This window comes from Vombatus ursinus, unplaced genomic scaffold, assembly GCF_900497805.2.
Source record: "Vombatus ursinus unplaced genomic scaffold, bare-nosed wombat genome assembly UNPS02014822.1, whole genome shotgun sequence".
NCBI classification, from domain to species: Eukaryota; Metazoa; Chordata; class Mammalia; order Diprotodontia; family Vombatidae; genus Vombatus; species Vombatus ursinus.
Genome location: NW_020954600.1, coordinates 14,141,930 through 14,165,502, shown reverse-complemented (window position 1 = coordinate 14,165,502; position 23,573 = coordinate 14,141,930). Strand labels below are relative to the sequence as shown.

Genomic DNA, 23,573 nt, shown 5'->3' with positions numbered 1-23,573 from the left:
GCTAGCAGACAGTCTTCCAATCAAGGGGACCAATATGCAAATCTTTTCCAGCATGGTAAAATCTACTAGAGTTTGTATGCTAGGGCATTACCTTTGGGAAAACTAGAATCAACCTCATATTATAACAAACCATTGAAATGGGTCTTTTTGGAAAGAAAACCATCCCCTTTGTTGTTGTTCAGTCATTTCAGTTGTGTCTAACTCTTTGTGACCCTGTTTGGGGTTTTGTTGGCAAAGATACTGAAGTGGTTTGCCATTTCCTTTTCCAGCTCATTTTATAGATGAGGAAAGGGAGGCAAACAGCATTAACTGACTTGCTCAGGGTCACACAGCTAGGAAGTGTCTGAGACTGGATCTGAATTCAGGTCTTCCTGACTCCGGTTCTGGTGCCTATCCACTAAGCCACCTAGCTGATCCAAAATTGGCATCTAGATTTCATAAAATCACAGAGTTTCAGAGCCAGTAATGACTTTGGAATTTATTGAATTCACCCCGCACGCATGCAGGGATCCCTCCTATAATATTCTTAGACAAGTTGTCATCTAGCTTTGACCTGAAGTCTTCCCAGGTAATGAGCAATCCAGTACCTCTGACAATAATCCATTCCATTTGGGATAGCTCTTATTGCTAAGAAGCTTTTCCTTACATCAAACTAAATCTACTTCTGGGCAACTCTACTCATTCTTCCTATTTCTGCCTTTTGAGGCCCAATAGGATAAGTCTTCTCTTCTTGCCAGCCTTTCGAATACTTACATCCGTCTCTCATGGTCCCCTGAGTCTTCCCTTTTCCACTTGTTTTGAAATTATGAACCACATTAGGGTGTAGTTTCCAAGTGTACCAGGCTTCTACTTAGTGTCATGATATAATCTTTATATTTATTGAACTTGATTTCTCCAACAATTACTGCTGTTTTAATTTTCCTTCTCAGTTTTTAATTTCAGTTCTTCATTTTTAATGTATATTGCTGTTTCTCAGGGATTTTGTGTTTGAACAGTTTGAATGCTTTGAAAATAATAATAATAATAATAAACAAAAAACACTTACAAAGTGCACTAAGGTTTACAAAACACTTTGCCAAGGCAGCTGTAAGAAGCCTAGTCAAAAGAGTGCTGGTCTTGAAATCAGAAAAGACCCAAATTCAAATCCTGACACTTACTAGCTGGGTCACTCCCCAAGTGCATCAGTTTCCTCATCTATGGGGACAATAACATCTACCTTTCAGGGTTATTCTGAGGACCAACTGAGATAATATATGGAAGACACTTTGCAAACCTTAAAGAACCACATAAATGTTAACTATTATTAGTGTTATTACCTAATTCGAACTTTATAATATCCTAATACCCTAAAGTACACGACTAATCACATGTATAAAACTCTTAGGATGGGGGAGCAGCTAGATGGAGCAGTGGATAGAGCTCTGGCCTTGGAATCAGGAGAACCTGAATTCAAATCTGGCCTCAGATATTTGACACTTACTAGCTGTGTGAGCCTGGGCAAGTCACTTAAGCCCAATTGCCTCACCAAAAAGCAAAAAACAAAAAAAACAAAAACAAAAAAAAAAACCCTCTTAGGATGGGAATAATTTGCCCTATAAAACCCATGTGACTAAACTGGAAATTTTGGTTTAAAGTTTTACCATTTTAAAATTCAGTCTGGTAGTTCAAACTAGTTTTGATCTTACCAATACTTTATTTCTAAAAGTTCAAGTGAATCATATGATAGTAATTTTTTAGTGGTATTTTGGAAAGTGGCAAGTTCTCAGATTCCACTCACAGAAATTAACAGCCCAACCAAAGTTTTGTGCAATTTGTTTGTGCAACTGGGAATACTTAATCACTCTTGGAATTTTCAAGAAGTTAACAAAGCTTATGTTACTATTTCACCGGTATATGGTCCTAACAATTACTTGCTGTGATAATTGTAATGTTCACGATTCAGGGTGGAAGACAAAATTGTAGGTTATTTATCTTGAGGTTGTAGTCTGTGTTTTAACCTCAAGTTTGCCTGCCTAAATAATGATGGCGGATCGTGTGGGCTGGGTCTACACAGGATCTGATCCGCATTGGACAGTGTTGTGAAACCTCATCTGACCATCATTCGGCTGGATTCTCATTTATGGTGCTGTTCTTACAGCGCTAGCAGACCCCAATAACAATGTTTTGCCTAACATTATGGCTTTCTGTAACCTGCTAAAGATATTTGGTGAAGTATGCCTGTAGTGCTGAGTGAAGCCTGGATTTGATATCAAGGGTCCTGGCTTCTGACTGTGTGCTTTAAGAGACAGATATGGAAAGGGCCTCAGACACCCACTGATAAAGGAACTCCATAGTGGGGCACATGCTGAGCAAAGCAAATGATCATTTCATAATCCTGAGTCCTTGTCTTTTTTCTAGCTACTCTGGTTTAAAACAACAACAGTAATACTAACAATAACAAGCATTTATATAATTCTTTAAGGCTTGCATAGCACTTCACAAACATTATCTCATTTAATCCTCTTAACAACCTGAGAAGTAACTGCTGTGTTGTCTCCATTTTATAGATGAAGAAACTGAGGCAGTGGTGAAGTGACTTGCCCAGGGTCACACAGCTAGTAAGTATTTGAGGCCAGGCTTAAACCCAGGTCTTCTTGACTTCAGGTCCAGAGCACTACCCATTGTGCTACCTAACTATCTCTTCTCCTACATGTTGAGGGTTGGAGCAAGGTTTCATACCTTGATCGATCATTTCTCATCTTGTGGAGTAGTGCAGGAGATGGAGTGCTGGACTTGAAGTCAGAACAGTATTGATTCAAATCTGTAGCTGCGGAGGGGAGGAGAGAGAGGGGGCTCAACGGCCAGATTGTGGTCTTCATTATTGAAGGAAGTGTCCACATCACTGACATCTCAGGTGCCTTATTTAGGTATTTGGAGAATCAGTGATATTAGCAGCTCACATTTATAGAGACTTTAAGATGTTCAAAGCACTTACATACATGTTCTTATTTGATCCTCATAATGGCCCTGGGAAGAGGTTGCTATTATTATTATCTCCCATTTTAACCCCATAAAAACTCCATTTTACCGATGGGGAAACTGAGGTTCAAAATGCTTAAATGATTTTACCTACGGTCACATAGCCAATATGTATGTGAGGCAGAATTTGAACCTAAATCTTCCTGCTTCCTAAATCTAGCACTCTATTTTAGTGAGTAAATAAATGAAACAAGTGAAAACCAGCTCTCTAGGTGATTCAAACAGCATGGAAGGCGATTTCACTGTGGAACTCCAGGTAAAAAACTCTATAGTTTGAAGAGGTCAAGGAACCAATGGGAGAGAAAAGCCACACCCTCAGTTTCCTCATTTATGGAATGAAGAGCTCAGACTAGTATGTATGTATATATATACACACACACACTCACACACACACACACACACACACGTGGGAAAGTTTCTTCCAGTTCTTACGTTATACATGTGTGCAGATGTGAGGGGAAGTGGGGTCTGGCAGAGTTTACAACTAAGGCAAGGATGGGGGGAGGGGAATGAACATTTATATAGCACCTACTATGTGCCTTGGACATAGGTGTATGAGGTGGAATGGACCATTTTTTAGAGATGAGAAGCATATGTCATGTCTGGCCAGGGGAGCTCAGTTAACATCCCAAATGGACTGAAGCAGCCAGAAGAGGAATAGGGATGATGAGGTTGGACAGTTACTCACTTGATGAAATAGAAGGGAAAAAGGATAAACATTATAGGTTGTGAAAGGGAATATATTGCCAGGAAGAGATGGGGGTACCAGTCCTCGGAGAGCTGCAGGAGAAAATGCAAAATGAGTCCAAGCAGGCCGTCCAAGAGAGGACAAGGGCAGAAAGAAATTGCAAACTGAAATTGCAGCTATTTCTTTCTGTTCTTGGAATGTATGCTGTGTACTGCTATGGGGGAAATTGGACACATCAGGGTAGAAAGCCAACTGTGCAAAAGCAATTTAATATTGTGTTTTGCAAAGAGTCTAACAGTTTAACTTGTTTTATATATTAGAAAACTGAGGCTCAGTAGAAGAGCCTTGTTCAAGGTGATTATGAGAGCAGCTTACATAGTGGATAGAAGGCTGAACCTGGAGTGAAATAGACAGACAATGGAGCTCCAGTAGAATTTAACATTCCGGTAGGATGTAAGCTCCTTGAGGGCAGGAAGTGTTTTGTTTTTGTCTTTGTATCTCTAGTGCCTAGCTCAGAACTTTGAACACAGTAAGTGCTTAATTAATATTGAATGGAAACCAGGACAGATGCCTGTGGTATGCTGGTCTCAGAAAGGTATTTTTTGACTCCATCTTGAGTTAATTTTGCTTATCACTACTTTTTTGGTTTTAGGCAAGTGTCTACGATTATTCATGGGCCATCACTTTAACGCTGTAATTAGCTAGGCTAGTCTGTCTCTTGAAAGGATGGGAATTGGGAGGGTTGATCTAAATATGGAAGAAATCTTAATTTTACTGGGCTTGTTAAGTGAGCACTTAATTATGGGTCTGTTGCTTTGGAGAGACTTTAAACTTAAACTTTTACAACATAATGTAAACATCGCCTACCTATCCCATAATTTTTTGGCCTTCTCTTTGATATCTTACCTTTTCTTCTTTGGTGGAAGTAGACACATCTTGCCTGAAAGTCTTCCTGGCCTGCTTCATTTGAATAGCCTTACTTCCCTCTAGGGCTAACTAAAATTAAGCAATTGATCAATCAAGAAGCATTTATTAAGTGCCTATTCTGTATTGGGAACCGTGTTCAGCCCTGGAAATAGAGACAAAAGTGAAAAATCCTTGTTCTCAAGAAACTTACATTCTCGTGGGGAGAGGGGTGGAGACTGCCCACATGTGAATACCAGGGGCATCAGAAATGACTTTACTTAGAGGATGGGGCTTGAGCTAAGTTTTGAAGGAAATCATGAATTCCTGCAAACAGAGATGAGAAGAGAAAGCATTCCAGGCATGAAGGGCAGGTGGTGCAAAGGGAGATGGGAAATAGAGGATTGTGTGTCCAGAATAGCAAGTAGGACCCATGAGTGTGTGGAGGGGAGTGATGTGTAAGAAGACTGGAAAGGTAGGGAGGAGGAGGAGGAGGAGGATTTGATCTAGAGGCACTCAGGGCCGCTGTAGTTTACTGAGTATGAGGGGTGCAGACTTGGATGATAGAAAAATGAGATTTCTCACAAAAACTAACAACAGGGCCTGTATAGCTTTTGGTTGCACCAGTTGAAAAGCCATTGACTGATAGGTGAAGGAAATAATTGTGTTCTCTGTGGTGGAGTCATTTCACTCCATTGGTGTGCTTGCTATTCCTTCAATTTGACATCCTATATCCCACTTTCATGAATTTACAGATGCCATTTTCCATGCCCAGAATGTATGCCTTCACCACTGCCTCTTGGAATCCCCAGCTTCATTCAAGGCTCACTTCAGGTGCTATCTTCTATGGGAGGTAGTATGGTGTTATGGAAAGTGTCCTGGCTCTGGAGGCTAAGGACCTGGGTTCTAATCCCACCTCTGATGCTTCTTATCTGTGTGATCTTGAGCAAATCACTTAACCTCCCTGAGCCTCAGTTTCCTCATTTATAAAATGAGGGAGTTAGACTAGGTGGGCCATCTGGTGCCTTCCAACTCTAGAGCGATGATTCTATTATTGCCCCAGTAGGACTCACTTTCTCCTTAAATTATCACAAATCTGTTTATGTGTTATATCCCCTGGTAGAACATAGAGGGATTATTTTTCATATTGTCTGCTGTTTCCCAAGGCCTAGGAAGGCATTCTACACTTAATAAATGCTTATTGGACTGGATTGGATTGAAATATTAAGATGTTACTTTCGTTGGGTAACAGAGGTCTTAGAGAAAAAGAGAAAAATTTTAAAGCTCAAGTCATATTAGTTTACTTCGAGTCCTTCTACCTTAGAACCCTTCCAGCCTCCCTGCCTGCAGTCAGGCACTAGACATAGAGGATATGGTGAAACTTACTCCTTAAAAAATGGGTCTATTTTATAGAATTGCAGTATAAGAAAAAGCTATCATCATCATCACCACCACCGCTGCCACCATCATCTCCATCATCATCATCATCTCAGATGATGATGGACACAGTTTGAAGATGCAGCATGGGGATAAGAGGACATATTACCAACTATCACTTGAACACCAGAAGTGGCTAAGGAGGTGACGATCCCATAGTCCTCTGCCCTCATCAGACCACAGCTAGAGAATTATGTTCAGCTCTGGGTTCCACATTTTAGGAAGAACATTGATAAACTGTAGAACACTGAGAGGAAGGTGACCAGGAGAGCAGAGGGCTTCAGTTTCATGAATGAAAGAAACTGGAGATATTTAATCTGGTGAAGAAAAAGCAAGTGAACAAGCATTTAATAAATGCTTGCTGCTGCCAGCTACTATGTATAATCCAACAATAAGTATTTATTAAGCATCTACTATGTGTCAGGCATTGTACTTAATGCTGGTGTTATAAAGAAAGACAAAAGACAGTCCCTGCCCTCAAGATGCTTACAATCTGATGGGAGAGACAACATGCAAACAAATATATATATGAAGCAAGCTATACAGAAGATAAATAGGAAGTAATTAACCGAGGGGAAGCACTAGAATTAAGAGGGGTTGGGTAAGCCTTCCTGTAGAAGATAGGAGTCTCTGTTTCTTCAAATGTAAAATGGTGATAATAATACTTAGATCAAGGTTGCCGGGAAGAACACGTTTTGGAAGCTTCAAAGCAATATGTAAATTTGAGCCCTCCTGATCTCTAGCATTCCAATGGGCTAGTGATTGCTTCAATATTGATATTCCCTCCATTAATGTAGATTGCTACCTGTATTTGCCTGCCCATCCTATGCAGCTTTCATCCATATCCTGCAATGAGCCACCACAGAGGATCCATCCAATGTGCTAGGGGCTCTCCTTGACTCCTCTAGATAGCTCAAAGATCTCTTGACATCTCAAATACAGCACAAGGGCTGTCTACAGCTCATCCCCTTGCTCTTGTCATGTAATCAGCCCATCTTCTTTTTCAAGGCCATGTTTTACTGATGGCAGCATTTACTCTGATTGTCCTTTGAGATTCCTTGTTTGTCATCCTGGTTATTATTGCCTCTTTTATTAATATGAGCTCTCTGGGCATACTTTTGAGTATGTCCAAGCACTCTCATTTTCTCTGTTGATAGAAATGTGGCAGATGGGTTCTATTCCCTTTTCTCCCACTCATGGTGATGAGTGGGTTGTACTGTTTGTTTCACCTCCCGAGTGTTGGAAATCAATGTAATTTGCTCTTTCCTTAAGCCAGGCCAAGGAGAAAGCTTCCTGGCAGGCAGGGAGAGAAACAAAGCAGAAAAAAATGTTTAGTAAGTTTTAGAAGTGGAAATTGAGGGGATGCTCATCTATTGGGGAATGGCTGAATAAGTTATGGTATATGGTTGTGATGGAATACTATTATGCTATAAAAAATGATGAGCAGGATAGTTTCAGAAAAACCTGGGAAGACTTATATGAATTGATGCAAAGTGGAGTAAACAGAACCTGGAGAACATTGTATATATAGTGGCAGCAATATTGCAATGATAACCAGCTCTGGAAAACTTAGCTACTCTGATCCAATGATACAAGACATGTCCAAAGGACTCGTGATGAAAAGTGCTGTCCACCTCCAGAGAGAGAACTGGTGATCTCTGAATGCAGTTTGAAGCAATGAGAAGAATGTTAATGAAGGGTGTTAACATCTTCAGAAAGAGAACAGCTCAGGGGTCCTCACTGCCTCTCACCTGGACTATTGTAAGAACTTCATGATTCATGCCTCCAGTCTCTATTTTCTAGCTCTTGTATGGCAGCCAAAATCATCTTCCTAAATGCACATGCTAAATGTTCCCAGTTGCTTTACTGGGTCTTTATACAGTGTGGTGCTGATTGCCTTCTGCCGGACTACCTTCTAAACAATAACAATAATAATAATTTATATAGCACTTTAATGTTTGCAAAGTTCTTTACAAATTCATGATCTCATATAATCCTCAGAACCCTCTGCAGGTCAGTGCTATTATTATCTCCATTTTACAGATATGAATAGCATTCCTAAAATATGGCCATAAGAAATAAACATAATGCTCTAGTTGTGGTCTGACCAGAACGGAGTACTGTAAAACCATCACCTGCTTCGTTTTCAACATGATGAGGTTAGCATACTGAACTTGAAGTTAGGACGCCCTGCAATTGAATTTTGCCTCAAATGTGTATGAACCGTGTGACCTTGGATAAGTCACTCAACCACTTTCAGCCTCAGTTTCCTTATCTGTAAAGTGGGGATGATAGTAGCACTTCACAGGCTTCTTGTAAGGATCAAATGAAATATATATGTAATGTACTTCACAAGCCTTCAAGTGATGGAGAATTGCTAGTTATTATTAGCTTTTTTGATGGCTATAAAGTGCCTTTGGGCTTACATTTCACTTAAGTCTCCAGGTTTTTAATATCTTTTGGTATTAAAGGGAATTCGGGAGGTTAGGACATATCCTTTGGCAGTAAAAAAATCTAATAATCTTCTCTCCTCTATCCAGTTTCCATCTGGAACATGTAGCTTAGAGGGCCAGTGAAGAGAATCAGGCTTTAGAAGGAGCAAACCTTTCCTTTCCGTCATTTCTCAAAATTAATCAATAGTAAATAATAGCCAACATATTTATAATGCTTTAAGATTTACAAAACACTTTACATGTGGTATCTCATTTGATCCGCACAATAACCTTGGGAGGTAGGTGCTATTATGATCCTCATTTTACAGATGAAGAAACTGAGGCAAACTGAGATTAAGTGCCTTGCTTAGGATCACATGCCTAATAGGTGTCTGAAGCAGGATTTGAACTCGGGGCTTTCTTGACTCCAGGTCTACCACTTTATACACTGTGCCACCCAGCTGCCTTTGTACCCTCAGGAGACTCATAGACTATGACATGACGCAAAATCTTGCTGATTTTCTCATTTATTTCTCTTGAGAGTTTGATACAAACCTTGGCCTTGTTTCTGATCTGCAATAAAACTTTTCTAGGTTAAGGTCAAATCTTGCTTTCATAGAACAATACATGAGTGTTATACATTTCAGAGTCCTGTGAACTCCAAATCAATAGGTCACTGAAGGACTGTTGATGCCCTACACAATAAAATATATTTAGAAATGTATTTGTTTGGCCTTCAGGGTTTTTGTCTTTTTCTTTTTCATGGAATAACCATTAGATTGACCACGTACTCCATTGGTATTCTTGGAATGCCAAGGGAGAAGATGAGGAATGCCCTGAGCACATTGAGTGGACCCCCCCCCCCCCACTGGCAAAGTTATGAGAAGACAAGGACCAAAACTGCACAGGATAGGCACATATCTGTGTCTGTGCAGAGAATGCTCACGTCGATGAGGAACTTTAATTTTCAGCAATGTTTTAGACCCCAGAGGAATACAGTCTCATACAAATTTTGTATCTAGTGACCCCCTCATTTTGCCAATGAGGAAACTCATCTGAAACCCATAAGAGTTAAGGGACTTGTTTCAAATCCCACAGATGGTGAGTGAGAGAGCCAAATGGCTATAGAATTTATCTTCCATGATGAATTTTCTAAAAACCACATGTTTTTGACTTTACCTGCTACTGTAACTCTGATGCTGGGTTTTTTTAAAAATCCTATGGTTCTCTTTAAGCAAGTCCCTGAATTGCAAGATGTTTCATTGTCTCTCAAACCTAATATTCCTTTGGTTGTTCTCTGTGCTCTGCTATGTAAACCTGTTCCCTTCTATCTTGATTTAATTTGATCACTCCCCAACTTTTTGTCTTCCTTAGAGCCATCGCCAATTCATGTAATGGTTTTCAAAATTTGTGATAATAGCTCGGATTTATAAAGAAGCTTTGCAAAGTGCTTTACAGATGTTATTTCCTTTGATCCTGACAATAACTTTGTGAGGTGCTATTATCTCCATTTTACAGATGAGGAAACAGAGGCTGAGACAAATGACTTGCCTAGAATCACACAAGAATTGAACTCAGGTCTTCCTGACTCCAAGTTCAATGCTCTGTGCACTGCACTGGTCTGAGGTCAAAGTTATCTGGTGACCTGAAAGATGACTAGGAAAAAGAGAAAATGCAGAAATAAGAGAATTATGGAATTTCTTGTTGCCCCCAAAAGAACCTTGTTTTTATTGTACCAGCCTTTGCTCCCACTGGAGCATGAAAGCACACCCATGATAGTAGGAATCCACTACCTCCCAAGTTGGTCCTTTCAATTTTTGAACAGGGCTATTTGTTAGGAACTTTTCTCCTTAAATCATGTCTAAATTGGCCCCTTTTCAAATTCTGACTATGGCTTTTAGTTCTGGCTAGGAATAAACAGAATAAATCTATATGATAGCTCTTTAGAGACTTGAAGAGGGCAGCTGGGTCCCCCCACATCTACAGGGTCACTTCTCCAGGATAAAGAAGGTCCCCAGTTGCTTTGACTGGGCCTCGTGTGGTGAGAACTTGAGGCCTGTCACAATCTTGGTCACTCTTCTCTGTATACTCCCTGGCTTATCAATACCCTTCCTAAAATGTGGTACCAAATCGTTATTGTTGTTCAGTGATGTCTGACTTTTCATGATCCCATTTGGGGTTTTCTTGGCAGAGATACTGCAGTGGTTTGCCATTTCCTTCTCATTTTGCAGCTCATTTTACAGACGAGGAAACTGAGGCAAACAGGGTGAAGTGACTTGTCCAAGATCAAACAGCTAGGAAGTGTCTGAGGCTGAATTTGAACCCAGGAAGATGAGTCTTCAGGTCCCATGTTCTATCCTCAGTGCCACCTAACTGCCCTGTGGTACCGAACACAATATTCCTTCAACGTGGTTCAACCAGAGCAGATGGTTTCTTCGTGTCCTCATTCTTGGAAACTATGCCTCTTGTCTGCCATATCACACAATTAACTCATTTTGCATTTATATGCAAACCCCCAGATCTTTTTTCTCCCAACAAACTGTTGTTTCCTCCAACTGGTACAACTGATATTTTTGAACTCAAGTACAAGACTTACACTTATTCCTATTAAATCTTATATTATTAGATCCAGTCCAAAGTTCTGAGCCTGTTAGTCAGTCAATAAGCATTTATTCAGCACCTACTATGTGCCAGGCGCTATGCTAAACACTGTCAAGAACACTGAGCCAAAATTTATTTTATATGTATGTGTGTGTGATTTCGTCTTTATTTGATTTTTCTGCTCCCTATTTCTCATCTTCCTTAATGATAACACACCAATACTAGATCACCTGTTTTCTCCCTAATTCTGCTTAGGACCCTCCTTTAAGATCCCTTGACATCTCTTGCCTCAATAAAACACCCTTTCCTTTCCATCTGCTGTGGATGTGTCTTGTATATACCTAATTATTTACATGTTGTCTCCCCTATTAGAATGTAAGCTTCATGAGGTCAGGAACCAGTTTTCTGCACTTCTTCCTATCCCTAGCACTTAATACAGTGCCTAGCACATAGTAGGCACTTAATAAATGCTTGTTGACTTGAACTCCCCCATCCTAATTGCCATCCAGTCCTCAAAAACACATGGGAGTTGATGGTTAACCTCTAGAATATTTGTCTCCTTTAGTTACATACTGTAGTATTTGAGCTTGTCATATTTGTGCTGGTATGTATGCATGTTATTACAGCACATTGTGTATGTAGACAGAGGTCCTAGCATATTTGATATATCCTGTTTTATGATATAAGTTTTTAGAGGATAGGAACTACATATATCATGCCCTGACTTGTATGCAAAGGTCCTTAATAAGTATCATTTGGTGACAGGTGTAGTAAGGCCCACTGGAAGCCCATATTTTGCTGAGGAAAAGTTTAGCTTTTCATTGTAAAATCTTGTAATCCAACTACTCCTGCCTGTTATTATTTGAAGTGACTTTAAGCCCCATTTCAATGGGCGGCTTAGGCTGAGTGGGATGGTAAAATAACATAAAAAAACAAGACAGTGTTAAAAGAACAAAAATGAATTTTTTTAGGGTTGCCAGGCACAGGATGAAATAAAGACGGCTGATTCTAGAAATCATTGCTGTTTTACCTTCCATGTAGATGGAAAAGGGATTTACTATCTACATTAGCTAGAACAAGAGCTCAAATTAGTCTATTCTGGGATTTGGGGTCTAATATTTGGTGGGTGTACAGGGATTGGAGGGAAGAGGCAAAAACAGCTCTGCTCTGAAGAATCTCACAGTCTAATGGGAAGGATGACATATAAATAGCTATGTACAAACAATATTTCTAGTATAAACTGGAGATAATCAACAGAGGAAAGGCATTAGAATTTTTTTTTAAATTCAATTTTGTTTTGGTTCCGTCTTCTGTCCCCCACCCATTGAAGAAAAACAAAATCCTTTACAAATATGTATAGTCATGCAAAACAAATTCTCAGATTAGCCATGTCCAAAAGAAAGAAAAAAGGGAAAGAAGGAAGGAATGATTGAGGGAGGGCTGGAGAGAAAGAAGGAAGAAAGGAAGGTGGAAAAGATAGAAAGAAGGATGGAAAAAAATTAAAAAACAAAAGAAGGATGGAAGGAAGAAAGGAAGGAGGAAAAGATAAAAAGAAGGAAAGAAGGATGGAAGAAGAGAAGAATAGAAGGAAAAAGAAAGGAAGGAAGGGAGAAAGGGAAGCATGGAAGGAAGGAAAGAAAGAAAAAAAATATGATTCAACCTACACTCTGAGTGCATCAGCTCTCCATCCAGAGGTGGATAACATTTTTCATCATGAGTCTTTTGGAATTATGGTTAGTCACTGTGTTGATCAGAGTTACTAATTCAAAGTTGATTATCCTTAAAATATTGTTGTTATTGTATAAATTGTTCTTTTGGTTCTGCTTACTTCACTTTGCATTAGTTCATACAAGTCTTCTCAGGTTTTTCTACAACTATCCTCGAAAACATTAGAATTAAGGAGAATCATGAAAGGCTTCCTATAGAAGGTAGGATCTTAGCTGGGACTTGAAGGAAGCAGTTGGAACTCAGCAGAGAGACTGAGGCAGGACAGGTAGATTTAAGAATCATCAACATAAAGATGATAATTAAATCCATGGAAGCTGATGAGATCACCAAGTGAAGAAGTATAGAAGGAGAAGAGAAGAGAATCTTGAGGGACATCGATGGTTAGAGGGAGTGATCTGGATGAAGATCCAGCAGAGAAGACTTAAGAAGGAGCAGTCAGATAGGTAGAAGAACCAGGTTGGAGTGGTGTCACAAAAACCTAGAGAAAAGGGAGTATCCTGGAGAAGAGGGTGATCATCAGCGTTGAAGGCTACAGAGGGATCAGGAAGAATAAGGATTGAGAAAAGGTGATTGGATTTGGCAATGAAGAGATCTCTGTAACTTTGGAGAGAGCAGATTTAGTCAAATGAGTTAAGAAGCCAGACTGTAGAGATTTAAGAATATAATGAGAAGAAAGTGGAGGCATCAGTCGTAAGATGGCCTTCTCAAGGAATTCAGCAAGAAAAGCAAGGAGAGATATAGAATGGTAACCAGTAGGAATGAATGCATTAAGCGAGGGGTTTTGGGAAACATGGGCACATTTGTAGGTAATAAGGAAACAGTAGACAAGAAAAGATTGAAAAGAAGAGGGCGTGAATGATAAATTCTACTTGGATGAGTGGAATCAGAAATCACAGGGTCACAGATTTAGAAGTGTTAGAGGTAGGGTCATCAGATCATGAATTTAGAGCTGGGAGGGAGCTAAATTGGGGACCATTCTAATCCAATCCCCTCATTTTAGAGGTGAGGAAAATGAGACCCAGAAAAGTGAAGCAATTTGCCTAAGATTATCCACTTAGAGAATGTCAGAGAGTTGGGTTTTGAATCCCAGCCTTTCACCTCCACATACAGAGTTCTTCATTACTATCCCACCTTGGCATTTGAGAGAAAGGGAAGGAAGTGAGATGTCTCAGAAAGAGCACTGAATCGGGGGCCAGAAGACCAGGGTTTCAATCTTGTCTCTGTTACGTGATATGTGGATGACCTTGCACAGATCATTTCACCAATGGGGTTCAGTTTCCTCATCCACAAAATGAGGACATTAGACTAGATAGCTTCCAATGGCCCTTCCAGCCCTAGCGTTGTGACCCTATGATCTTACTTACCTATTTGCCATATGACTACACCTCTCATGACAAGTGTCTAGCTTTCTGATGCTCTTTTTTCTCCCTGGCTCCTCTACTTTAAGAATCTTTTTTTTTTTGTAACTTTAACAACCTCTTGCTCTTCTGTCTATTGTTTTCCCATGTTGGTGTTGGCCAAAAAAAAAGTGAGGTCTTATAATGAATGACCCTCTGGGCATATGCATAGTGATCCTTTTCTTTGACTGGCTCTGAACATTTTTCCTTTGTACAGGCACTTGGAAAAGGAAATTTCCTATGATATTTTTTTTTGATTGAGAGAATAGCCTCAGGGAATCTTTCCAGTGTAAGAAATCATGTGGCTGAAATACTTCCAAACTTGGGTAGTTTAAACAACAGTTTCCTCACGCTTCACACTCAGTATCTATGCTAGATGTTTTCTGCTGCTAAGTGCAGCTACTAGTCTAGAGAAGATACTGCCATTTGACTTCATTCTCTTTCCCATGTGGTGGTTTTATACTTCAGTGTCTTCTAATTATATTTATTCCCATTTTATCACCACCAAATGGAAAACCTGCCTTATCTTGGCAGGTGATTATCTGGCACATAATTCACACTTGGCTTTCGTGATTCATTCCTCCAATGGGGACCAGATGACAAAATTAAAATACGTGAATATTCCTTATTTTTACAGGTACCAACCATCTGCAGATGAATGTCACCCTAACCCCACAATCATTTACAAACCCTCGGAGATCTACATCAACATCACCAACATGGCCTTCCTGGGAATTAAAGTCTTCCTTGAATGTTGACAGGCTCAAGGACCCCATGAGACATTTTCCTGAAAATGCAAGCTTGCTTCAGATAATCAAATCCACACTGGCACACCCTCCCCCTAGAACTAGGGCTCAGACAGATTTCTCTTCTGCCCTTTATCAAGGGAGTGGGCATAGTGCATCCCTGGATCCTCCCAAGGAATTGGCTCAGGCTCTCACCCACCCAAGACCTCGAGACTCGGATGAAGCAGCTGACCTGTCAGGTTTGCCTCAACCCAACATGTCTGTCCCATTGTCCACAACACCATCTGTGACATTGTCGAGTGCTGTCCTGTCATCTCAGCCAGTGCCATTAGGAACACCTTCCATTCCAAACCAGCACACATCAGGGTCAGACATTGTTTCAGCTCTTCCATCCCCATCCCTCTCTTCATCAGTTGCTGGCTCACCTCATACCATTATATTTTCTAAACCTACTGAGCTACCAGACAAAGTGCCTTCATTCCCCCAGACAGTTCCCCTTGATTCTTCCCATAGAGAAAGTACTGATAATCCCTTAGACCTTCTTTCCAGTAAAACAAGTCACCCTCCATCCAGAAAGGCCCAAGAATTAACAGACATCCTCAGTCTGGATTTTTCTGGATCTACAACTACACAGTATTCTAGACTGGCCCCAAGTGAGAGACTGCACCCAGAAAGCCCATCTACATCTGTGTTTGTGAATTCCATGCCAGACATACCCCATCTGTCTTCCCCACCAGTTGCGCCTGGAAGTCTACCTTGGCTTCCAAGTCAAACCCCCACATTGTTGAAGTTCACAGATATGTCTTCTTCAGGCCCAGTCCGCACTCAACCATTCAAATCAAGAGTGACTAAAAGGGCCCATGGCAGTGTGTCCTGGCCGGCTTTTGAGAGCTCATCAGAGATGCCCGAAGTGGGGTCCAGACTTGTCCAAAGTACAGATAGAGAAGCCGCTTCCATGAAAAGGAGACACAGTCAACCTGCCCCTGCTACTGTAAACAAGCCTGTGCATTTGTTGCCAGCTCCTGAGGATGTGAAGGCAAGGTCCCATTCTGCGAAACATGCCCCTTCCTCTCTGGTGCCAGCCACTTGGTCTTTTGCATCTGCAGGTGAAGCAGCTGCTGCTCATGCCACCTCTTCACCAGCAATGAAAAATGAACCAGCCTCTTTCTCCACACCCGAATTCCCACGGCCGTCCCAAAGCAAGGAATCTCCTCTGCTTACGGTGGCAAAAAATCCAACTTCTAAAGAAAAGAACGAGGATGGGACTCCTGCAGACTTGCTCCTCACGGAGACAGGCCAATCCTCTGGCTATTACTCTACAACTGCAAGTCTTCCTTTAGGGAAAGAAGGCAGCATGATGAGTGCTTTCATGGGAAATGAAAAAGCCAATATGGTGATATCTCCCAGCGCCGTTCCCACTCAGGAGACCACCAGCCAGTCCACCTTAAGTGAGGCCACATCAGATTTGACCACCGATCACATTCCAGCCGCTGTCCTCACAGAACGGGGAACAAATCTCACGCTGTCAGAGTTACCTGTTCCTCCTATTCCACCCACAGAGGGATCCTCTGCTTCTTTGAAGTCTTCTCCCATAGCAGATGCTGAGTCTGAGGTCAGGATGACACCTGCAAATACTTCTAAAGTCACGACTTTAGTCCCTAAGCAGGAGGCAGCTAATCCTCTTCATTCTTCCATACCAGCAAGAACCCAAGAGTTAACGAGGACAATTGGATCCCAGACTTTTCTTCCAGAAGAAACTGAGTCTCGTTTCTTAGAATCAGCGATACCTGTCTTGTCTCACCAAAAAGGTTCTGATTTAAACGGACATGAAAAAAGTCCTGTACCTTCAGTGACTCATTCTCCCAAGATCACTGCTCCCAATGGCTCAAATTTAGCTGCCAAAATGACACGTTCTCCAGAGGTCAGAGGTTCTGATTTGCAGCTGACCTTTGCTAAGGGGCTCAGTGTTCAGTATCCATCCCTTAATCCGAGCACAGAGCAAGCCATGGAGCAAGCTACACATCAGGCCAGAGTTACTGCTATTGGAAACTCTACAGACTTTTGGCCCACAGGCCACAAAAACATCACCTGGGACCTTGAAACATCCTTCAGTCCACCCCTAGCTCTACGTGAAGCTTTCACAACTGCCGATCAACATCTCCTTCCAAGTCCTCCCTCAGAATCGCCTCCACTTTTCACATCTCTTCCACCAGCCTCATCAGATGTAACTCCTCCCATCAGCTTGCAGGAAATGCTTTCAGGGGAAACAGAGACAAGAACCTTATTTGCCAGTACTCGTCATCCGTTGCCTACGAGAAGCACTTCTGTGTCATTCCAGAGTGCCCGCAAATCTTGGACATTCCCTGCCACCGTTCTTCCCACACTAACTCATGCCTTATTCAAGACAACACCCAAAGTACCGCTGACTTCTCCAGTCCCTGAGAATTGGACTGTTGCAACTGCTCATGCAGGTAGTTTGGTTCCTGGTTCCCAACACACAGGTATGACCACTTCCACGGCCAAAGCATCTTCAATTTCAACATCATTATCTAGCCTTACTCTGAAGGAACACATAGACGTACAACTATGCACACACTCCTTGTAATGGGACAGAGCTCCTGAGAAGCCCAGGTTCTGATCCTTCTGGCCATTTGTTTGTCCAGAAGCATTCAGAACTTCAATGCTTTTATTAAGGAGCAGTAGCATAGCATTGATGTAAATAGTGTTTTCATAACAACTGTTCTGACCTAATGAGTCTAAAGCTATTAGACCTAAAATTTCCCTGTCCCAACATGGCCCTAGCACCAACCCTTGCAAGCAAATAGTTTCATAAGTGACATCCATTCATCACCAATGCCCCTTCCCTGTGTTTTATTCTGACCAACCACAAATTGTACTTATTCTCTCATTGCAGCATACTCTTCTATGTCCCCTGAGGCAGTGCCAACTGTGGCATCAACAACAGCCACACGGGTGATAGGAAAATACACTCTATCTGCGTTATCTGCCGCTTTAGTGTCCAAGGGGACTGAAAACAAAATCTCCGTTCCCTCACCAATGGTAGCCAAAAGCACCCTGACCCCAGTGCTGGCTAAAAATGGCACTCCCAGTGGAACACCAGGCTCCCAGATGGCGGCGAGTACAACCAAGGCAATTGACACTCCCACAGCTTCCCCCTTCGTATCCACGACCCACAGAACCACGCAGGCGAATATGATCACAGCCGCTGCAAGGTTGTCAACAACACATTTCCCTGGGAAATCTCAAGCCATGCAATCGGACTACCACAAAGCAGCCAACTCTGAAATGCCCAGAATCTCCACTACATTCCCACTGACCATCATGGCAGCTCTGACGTCTATTACCACATCAGGGAAGGCAACTAAACTCCCTCCCTTACCCGTGGAAAACACATCGGCCGCTCTCCCAGTGGCTTCAACTACTGTGGTCACAACCGGCAAAACCACCTTGAATCTAGAGTGTCAGATGTCCAGGAAACTAACGGTGAAGACAGGTGAGAAATAATTGGAAACAATAGTGCATCCTGGTCTTAGAGATGGGAGGGAAAAAACTTCTATTTTGTAGTGGTGGAATAGTTTTCCCCCTTTGGATTCTAAGAGAGTGTAAGAGTTAAGCAAATTATGGAATATAGTTTCTGGGTTATAATATGTTCTGTATCAGTGTTTTTGTTTTGAGGGGTTGGTGTTTTGCTTGTTTATTTTTATCACATCTATGATGTTTTTGATGTGAGAAACTAATGGAAGTCAACAAGTCATCTGTTGCATTCCTAGAGTTGCCTAGATGTGCTGAGAGACTTGCCCCAGTCACACAGCTACTATATGTCAGAGTCAGGACTTGAATTCAGGTTTTCCTGTCTCTGAAGCTGGCCCTCTATCTACCATGCCATATAACTGCATTAATGTTACTCAGGAAAAGGGAGGGTCCTGGTTAAGCTTCACAGACATTTTTGAATCCCTCCAGCAGCAGTAGGGTTAATGCAATGCAGTTTCTGACTACAGTTAAGAGATGGCCTAGAACACATAGCATGCTATTAATAGTGCTGTTTAGCTCTGCTATAAAAAGGGGGTTGATAAATTATTTTAAAGAATACGTCAAGGCTGAACGCACCTATGCCTGTTTATTTTACTCTTCTCTCACTACCCCACAAACTAAGAATGCAATGAAATGATATATTTAAATACATTCCAGACTAAAAGAGGATGCTGTGAGTCTAGTCCTAGCATAAAGACTAATATCTCCTCTAGCTTCTAGGAGCTTATGTGTCATGTCTGACTCTTTGTGACCCCATTTGGAGTTTTCTTGGCAAAGGCATTGGAATGGTCCTTCCCCAGCTCATTTTCCAGATGAGGAAACTAAAGCAAATGGTGTTAAGTGACTTGCCCAGGGTCACACAGCTAGTAAGTGTCTGAGGCTGGATTTAACCTCAGGAAGATGAGTCTTCCTGACTGCTGGTCAGGCGCTCTATCTACTGCACCACCTACCTATCTTTCCACCATGTCTACTCTTCATTATTATCTGTAGATGTAGGTGAGTTAGGATACTCATAGAAACCCTTGGAGGCAATGGTAATGTGAAGACCTGATGCAGAAATTTTTTATTATCAGGGCCCCAGAAATAGTTATGGAGCACATTTTAAAATGGAAGAGGAAAAGCACCATTCCCTCTCTCTCTCTTTCTGTCAATTTCACTTGTTAACTGAGCTGTCAATCAATATCAGGACAACCAGAGCTGGTTTTAATTGGCTGTTATACTCAGTTCCTCATCTGCAAAATGAGCTGGAGAAGGAAATGGCAAACCAGTCCAGCGTCTTTGCCAAGAAACTCCCAAATGGGGTCATGAAGAGTCAGACACGACTGAAAACCACTGAACGACAACAACAACAAAAAAAACAAACCCAGTCCTGGCTGGCTTGATGCTGACTGGTGGCTAAACAGGCTAATGATTGGGAACACATGAACGTTGGTGAGCCCTGGATGCCTCTTCCTACTTGTTTCCTCTGCTGATTCAGCATAAAAAGGTTTCTCCCCGCCACCCCCACCCCTGGGAGGAGCCTGAGAAGTGTGATCTTTAGACTATTGCTTGATACCTCTCTTGCTACCTTGCTAGTATTTTCTTCCTCCAAATCGAGCTTAAGTGTTCCCCAAGATAAGACTATGACCCCAAATGGCCCGGTATAATTATGGCCCTGAGAGATACACATCATGCTTTTCAGATATATCCTTAGTTTTCCCCTCAGATCTCCTGACTCCAGTTACCATCACATGGAAAGATAGCTACAATTTGGTTTATACTCATTGTTTTAAGTGGATCCTGGGACTTTCTATTCTTGGGGCTCTTGGTGGGGCCTTCACTGAGGGCTCTGAACAGGTAGGTCTGTGTTCACCATTTTTATGGAGAACTCATACAGGGGAGAGGTAAGTTAAAACCAGATTATTTGAAAGGATGGAATGTGACCACTTTGCACTAATGTGTGTGTGTTTTTTTGAACAGTTCTCTTTCTCACCCAGAGGAGGCTACAGATCAATGATTCCCTGAGGCCTGATGTAGCCAAAGGGCTCACACAAGCCCTGCAGAAAGCTTTCCGCCAGAATGATATCTATGCACACGTAAGCTACCATCACTTGCCCTTGTTTGAAACCAGAGTAACCTATCTGTGTCTCTTCTTTCCAGCTAGAGTTTTAGGTTTTCTTTTACTCATCGTGACTATATGCACTCCTTAAACATTAGAAGAAAGGCCTCAAGCGCCTAACATAGCTCTCTTCCCTCAGGAACAGAGCACAGAATGAAAGAACTGGAAGGAACCCTTACAGCTTATCTCCTGTGACATGCCCCTCCCTGACCCTTCCTCTACCTCTCAATGAACCCACAAGGAAAATAGGGTCCAGAAACATGAAATCAAAGAATGTCAGAGCCAGAATGGACTTCATAAGGTGTTATCAAGCTCAATCCCCTCATTTTACAGAAAAGGAAACTGAATCCCAGAGAGGTCAAGTGATTCGTCCAAAGCTAATTAGTGGTAAACCCAATACCCTGTTATTTAACAAAGGCAGGTCTTTAGGAACAGAGATAATTTCCATATGGAGAAACTGAGGCCCAGAAGGTTAAAGTCATAGAATCATCATACCCTAGAATATCAGAGCTAGAAGGGTCTCTCTCAGAGATCATCTAGCAGTCAAGTTTTACAGAAAGGAAAGGGTAAGGGAGTGGGGGATGGGGTCATAGAATCATAGAGGGTCAGAGATAGAAAGACCTCAGATACCTTCTATTAAAGAATTTCTTCATCTTTTTGTCTCATGGACCCTGTTGGCAATCTGGAGAAGCTTATGAACCCCAACTTAGAATAATATTTTAAAATGCATTAAATAAAATACAAGGAATTACGAAGAAAACCAAATATATTGAAATACAGGTATCCAAATATTTTTTAAAAAACGAATTCATGGGCCTCAGGTTAAGAACTCCTGATTAGCTCAAACCTCATATTTTACAGTTTAGAACCCTGAGGCCCTGAGAAGTGGTTTGTCCAAGGTGTCACAGCTAATTATAGATAGAGCTATCACTATTTATTCAGTTACTTAGCAAAGGCAGGTCATTAGGAACAAAGACCCATTTTAGAGAATGACAAATTTTAGGTAATTGACATTTTGCTATTTGACAATGTGTGAAACATTCCAATTACCCAGAGCTTTGCAAAGACGTTTGGCTTCATTAACAGGGTTTCCAACAAAGCATTGCCCGCTGCTTTTCCTTTTAACTATACTACCCACAAAAATGGCTAGTGATTTATATCTGGAAATTTTAAAGTCATCTAGACTCATGAATTAAGGCTGACTTGAGTTGGATTGCCAGCAACAGACGTGGAATGAGATGTTTTCCTTGGCTGCAGAATGCCAAGTATTATTTAGCAACTGCTGATTGACTTTGATCACCCAAAGAAATGATAGATGCCCTGTTTGGGCCCCATCCAGGTTTTTAATGCTGTAATTCTAAACACTTTAGAGAATCAGAATTGATGATGTAGGTTCTAATTGGCAATCGGACACTCCAAATACCACTGCCAAACTTAGCCCAGGTCCCTTTCATATCACATACATTTCATTCTCTTTGTTGAATATTTTGTCATTTGATGGAGCTTAGCTCAACACTTCTGGGGGACAGAAAAAGAGAAGGCTCTACCTACTTATTCCCCTCTGAACATTATTCCGAAGAGTCTGTGTTTCCTCCACCAAGAATTTGTATTTAATGTTTCAAAATATGAACTTTTGCAATTGGTGGCGACTGAGTTGGATTATCTGATGGAGATGTAAGCCAAGGTAAAGAGGATAGCTAAGTGAGACTTAGGGACTCTAAGGTCAGAGGAATCAAATCTGCCCCGCTGGTACCTGTTAGAGCTGGGTTTCTATAGAAAATGGTACTGATGTTCCTAATGATAATACAGGGACTTTCTTTTTTTAATAACTTTTTTGTTTGGCAGTTTGTCAAAGCCTATGGATCCCTTTAAAGAATGTTTTTAAATATGTAAACTAAAGCACATAGGATTACAAAGAAAATCAGTGATATTGAAATACAGCTATCATAATGTTAAAAAAAAAATTTCATGGATCTACATTAAGAACCCATGTCGTAGACAAAGTATATTTTAATCGATATTTGATCTTGTAGACACAAATCTTTCCTCCAGTGGTGCAGATTTCAACTTATCCATGATCTCAATCTATGTAATTCTGTGTTCTCTGATCAGTCCTCCACAGTGAATCTACCCAACATACTGAAAACCTTTGTGTGTATTTTAGAAATATTTTGTAGTAATCATGATAGCACACAGACTGTCCATCTATGATCCGTCACTCTTCATACAACACTAGCCCACTCCCTTTTTTGATCATACGTATTCTGCATGATGTCTCTTGAAAAAACTTCTTGTGTGCAAATTGTCTATAACATACTTGGGACTACCTATGCCTTCGCATTTTCCTTTGTGTTGCAACAGTTTTAATCCTTTAGATTGAATCATTCTATGATTTACAGCCATACAACACTATCAGGAAAATGATGGCACTAAACAAATGAGTTTATACTTTGAGGGGAAACTTGAGATCATTGAAAAACAGCATGATTGTCCAGATGTAAACTTGTCCACTCTTCTTCATGTTCATTTCGGGTCCACTTACTGTCCATCGTTAGATATATATATCTATATAACTATACCTATAGATATCTATAGATATAGATATAGATATTGATGGCTAATTTAATAGAATCTCCCATATAGCTCCATGATATATGACAATAGAACCCCCCATACAACTACATGTCTTATGTTTGTGTGGTAGGCATTGTTTAATCCATTTGGTTTCTCCCATATGAAGTGTTAGGTCAGTTGCTTTTGAATAACAGTTGATCTCATTGAATATTCCCCATAGTATTTGGGGCTTGACGTCATCTTCAGGCAAAAGCATCTGAAAGACATTTACTCTCTACAAACAAAACCAAAAAAACGACAACTGAAAAAAAAAACTTCTTCCTTTCCCTTAGACTCCGTGCTGGGCATCTTCCATGACCACAGGAAGCATGTTCAGCAAACATACATCTGCCTGCTTTT

At 41.1% G+C, this 23,573-nt stretch overlaps 1 protein-coding gene across 1 annotated transcript in view; it reads left to right on the top strand.

The window, feature by feature from the left end:
• Positions 1-23,573, top strand: part of KIAA1549L (KIAA1549 like) — a 178,549-nt gene that overhangs the window by 18,700 nt on the left and 136,276 nt on the right. The window contains exons 2-4 of the mRNA XM_027837754.1: positions 14,842-17,451; positions 17,865-18,464; positions 20,462-20,577. Of these exons, the coding sequence (XP_027693555.1) occupies positions 14,842-17,451; positions 17,865-18,464; positions 20,462-20,577 (3,326 nt within the window). The remainder of the gene's footprint in view (positions 1-14,841; positions 17,452-17,864; positions 18,465-20,461; positions 20,578-23,573) is intronic.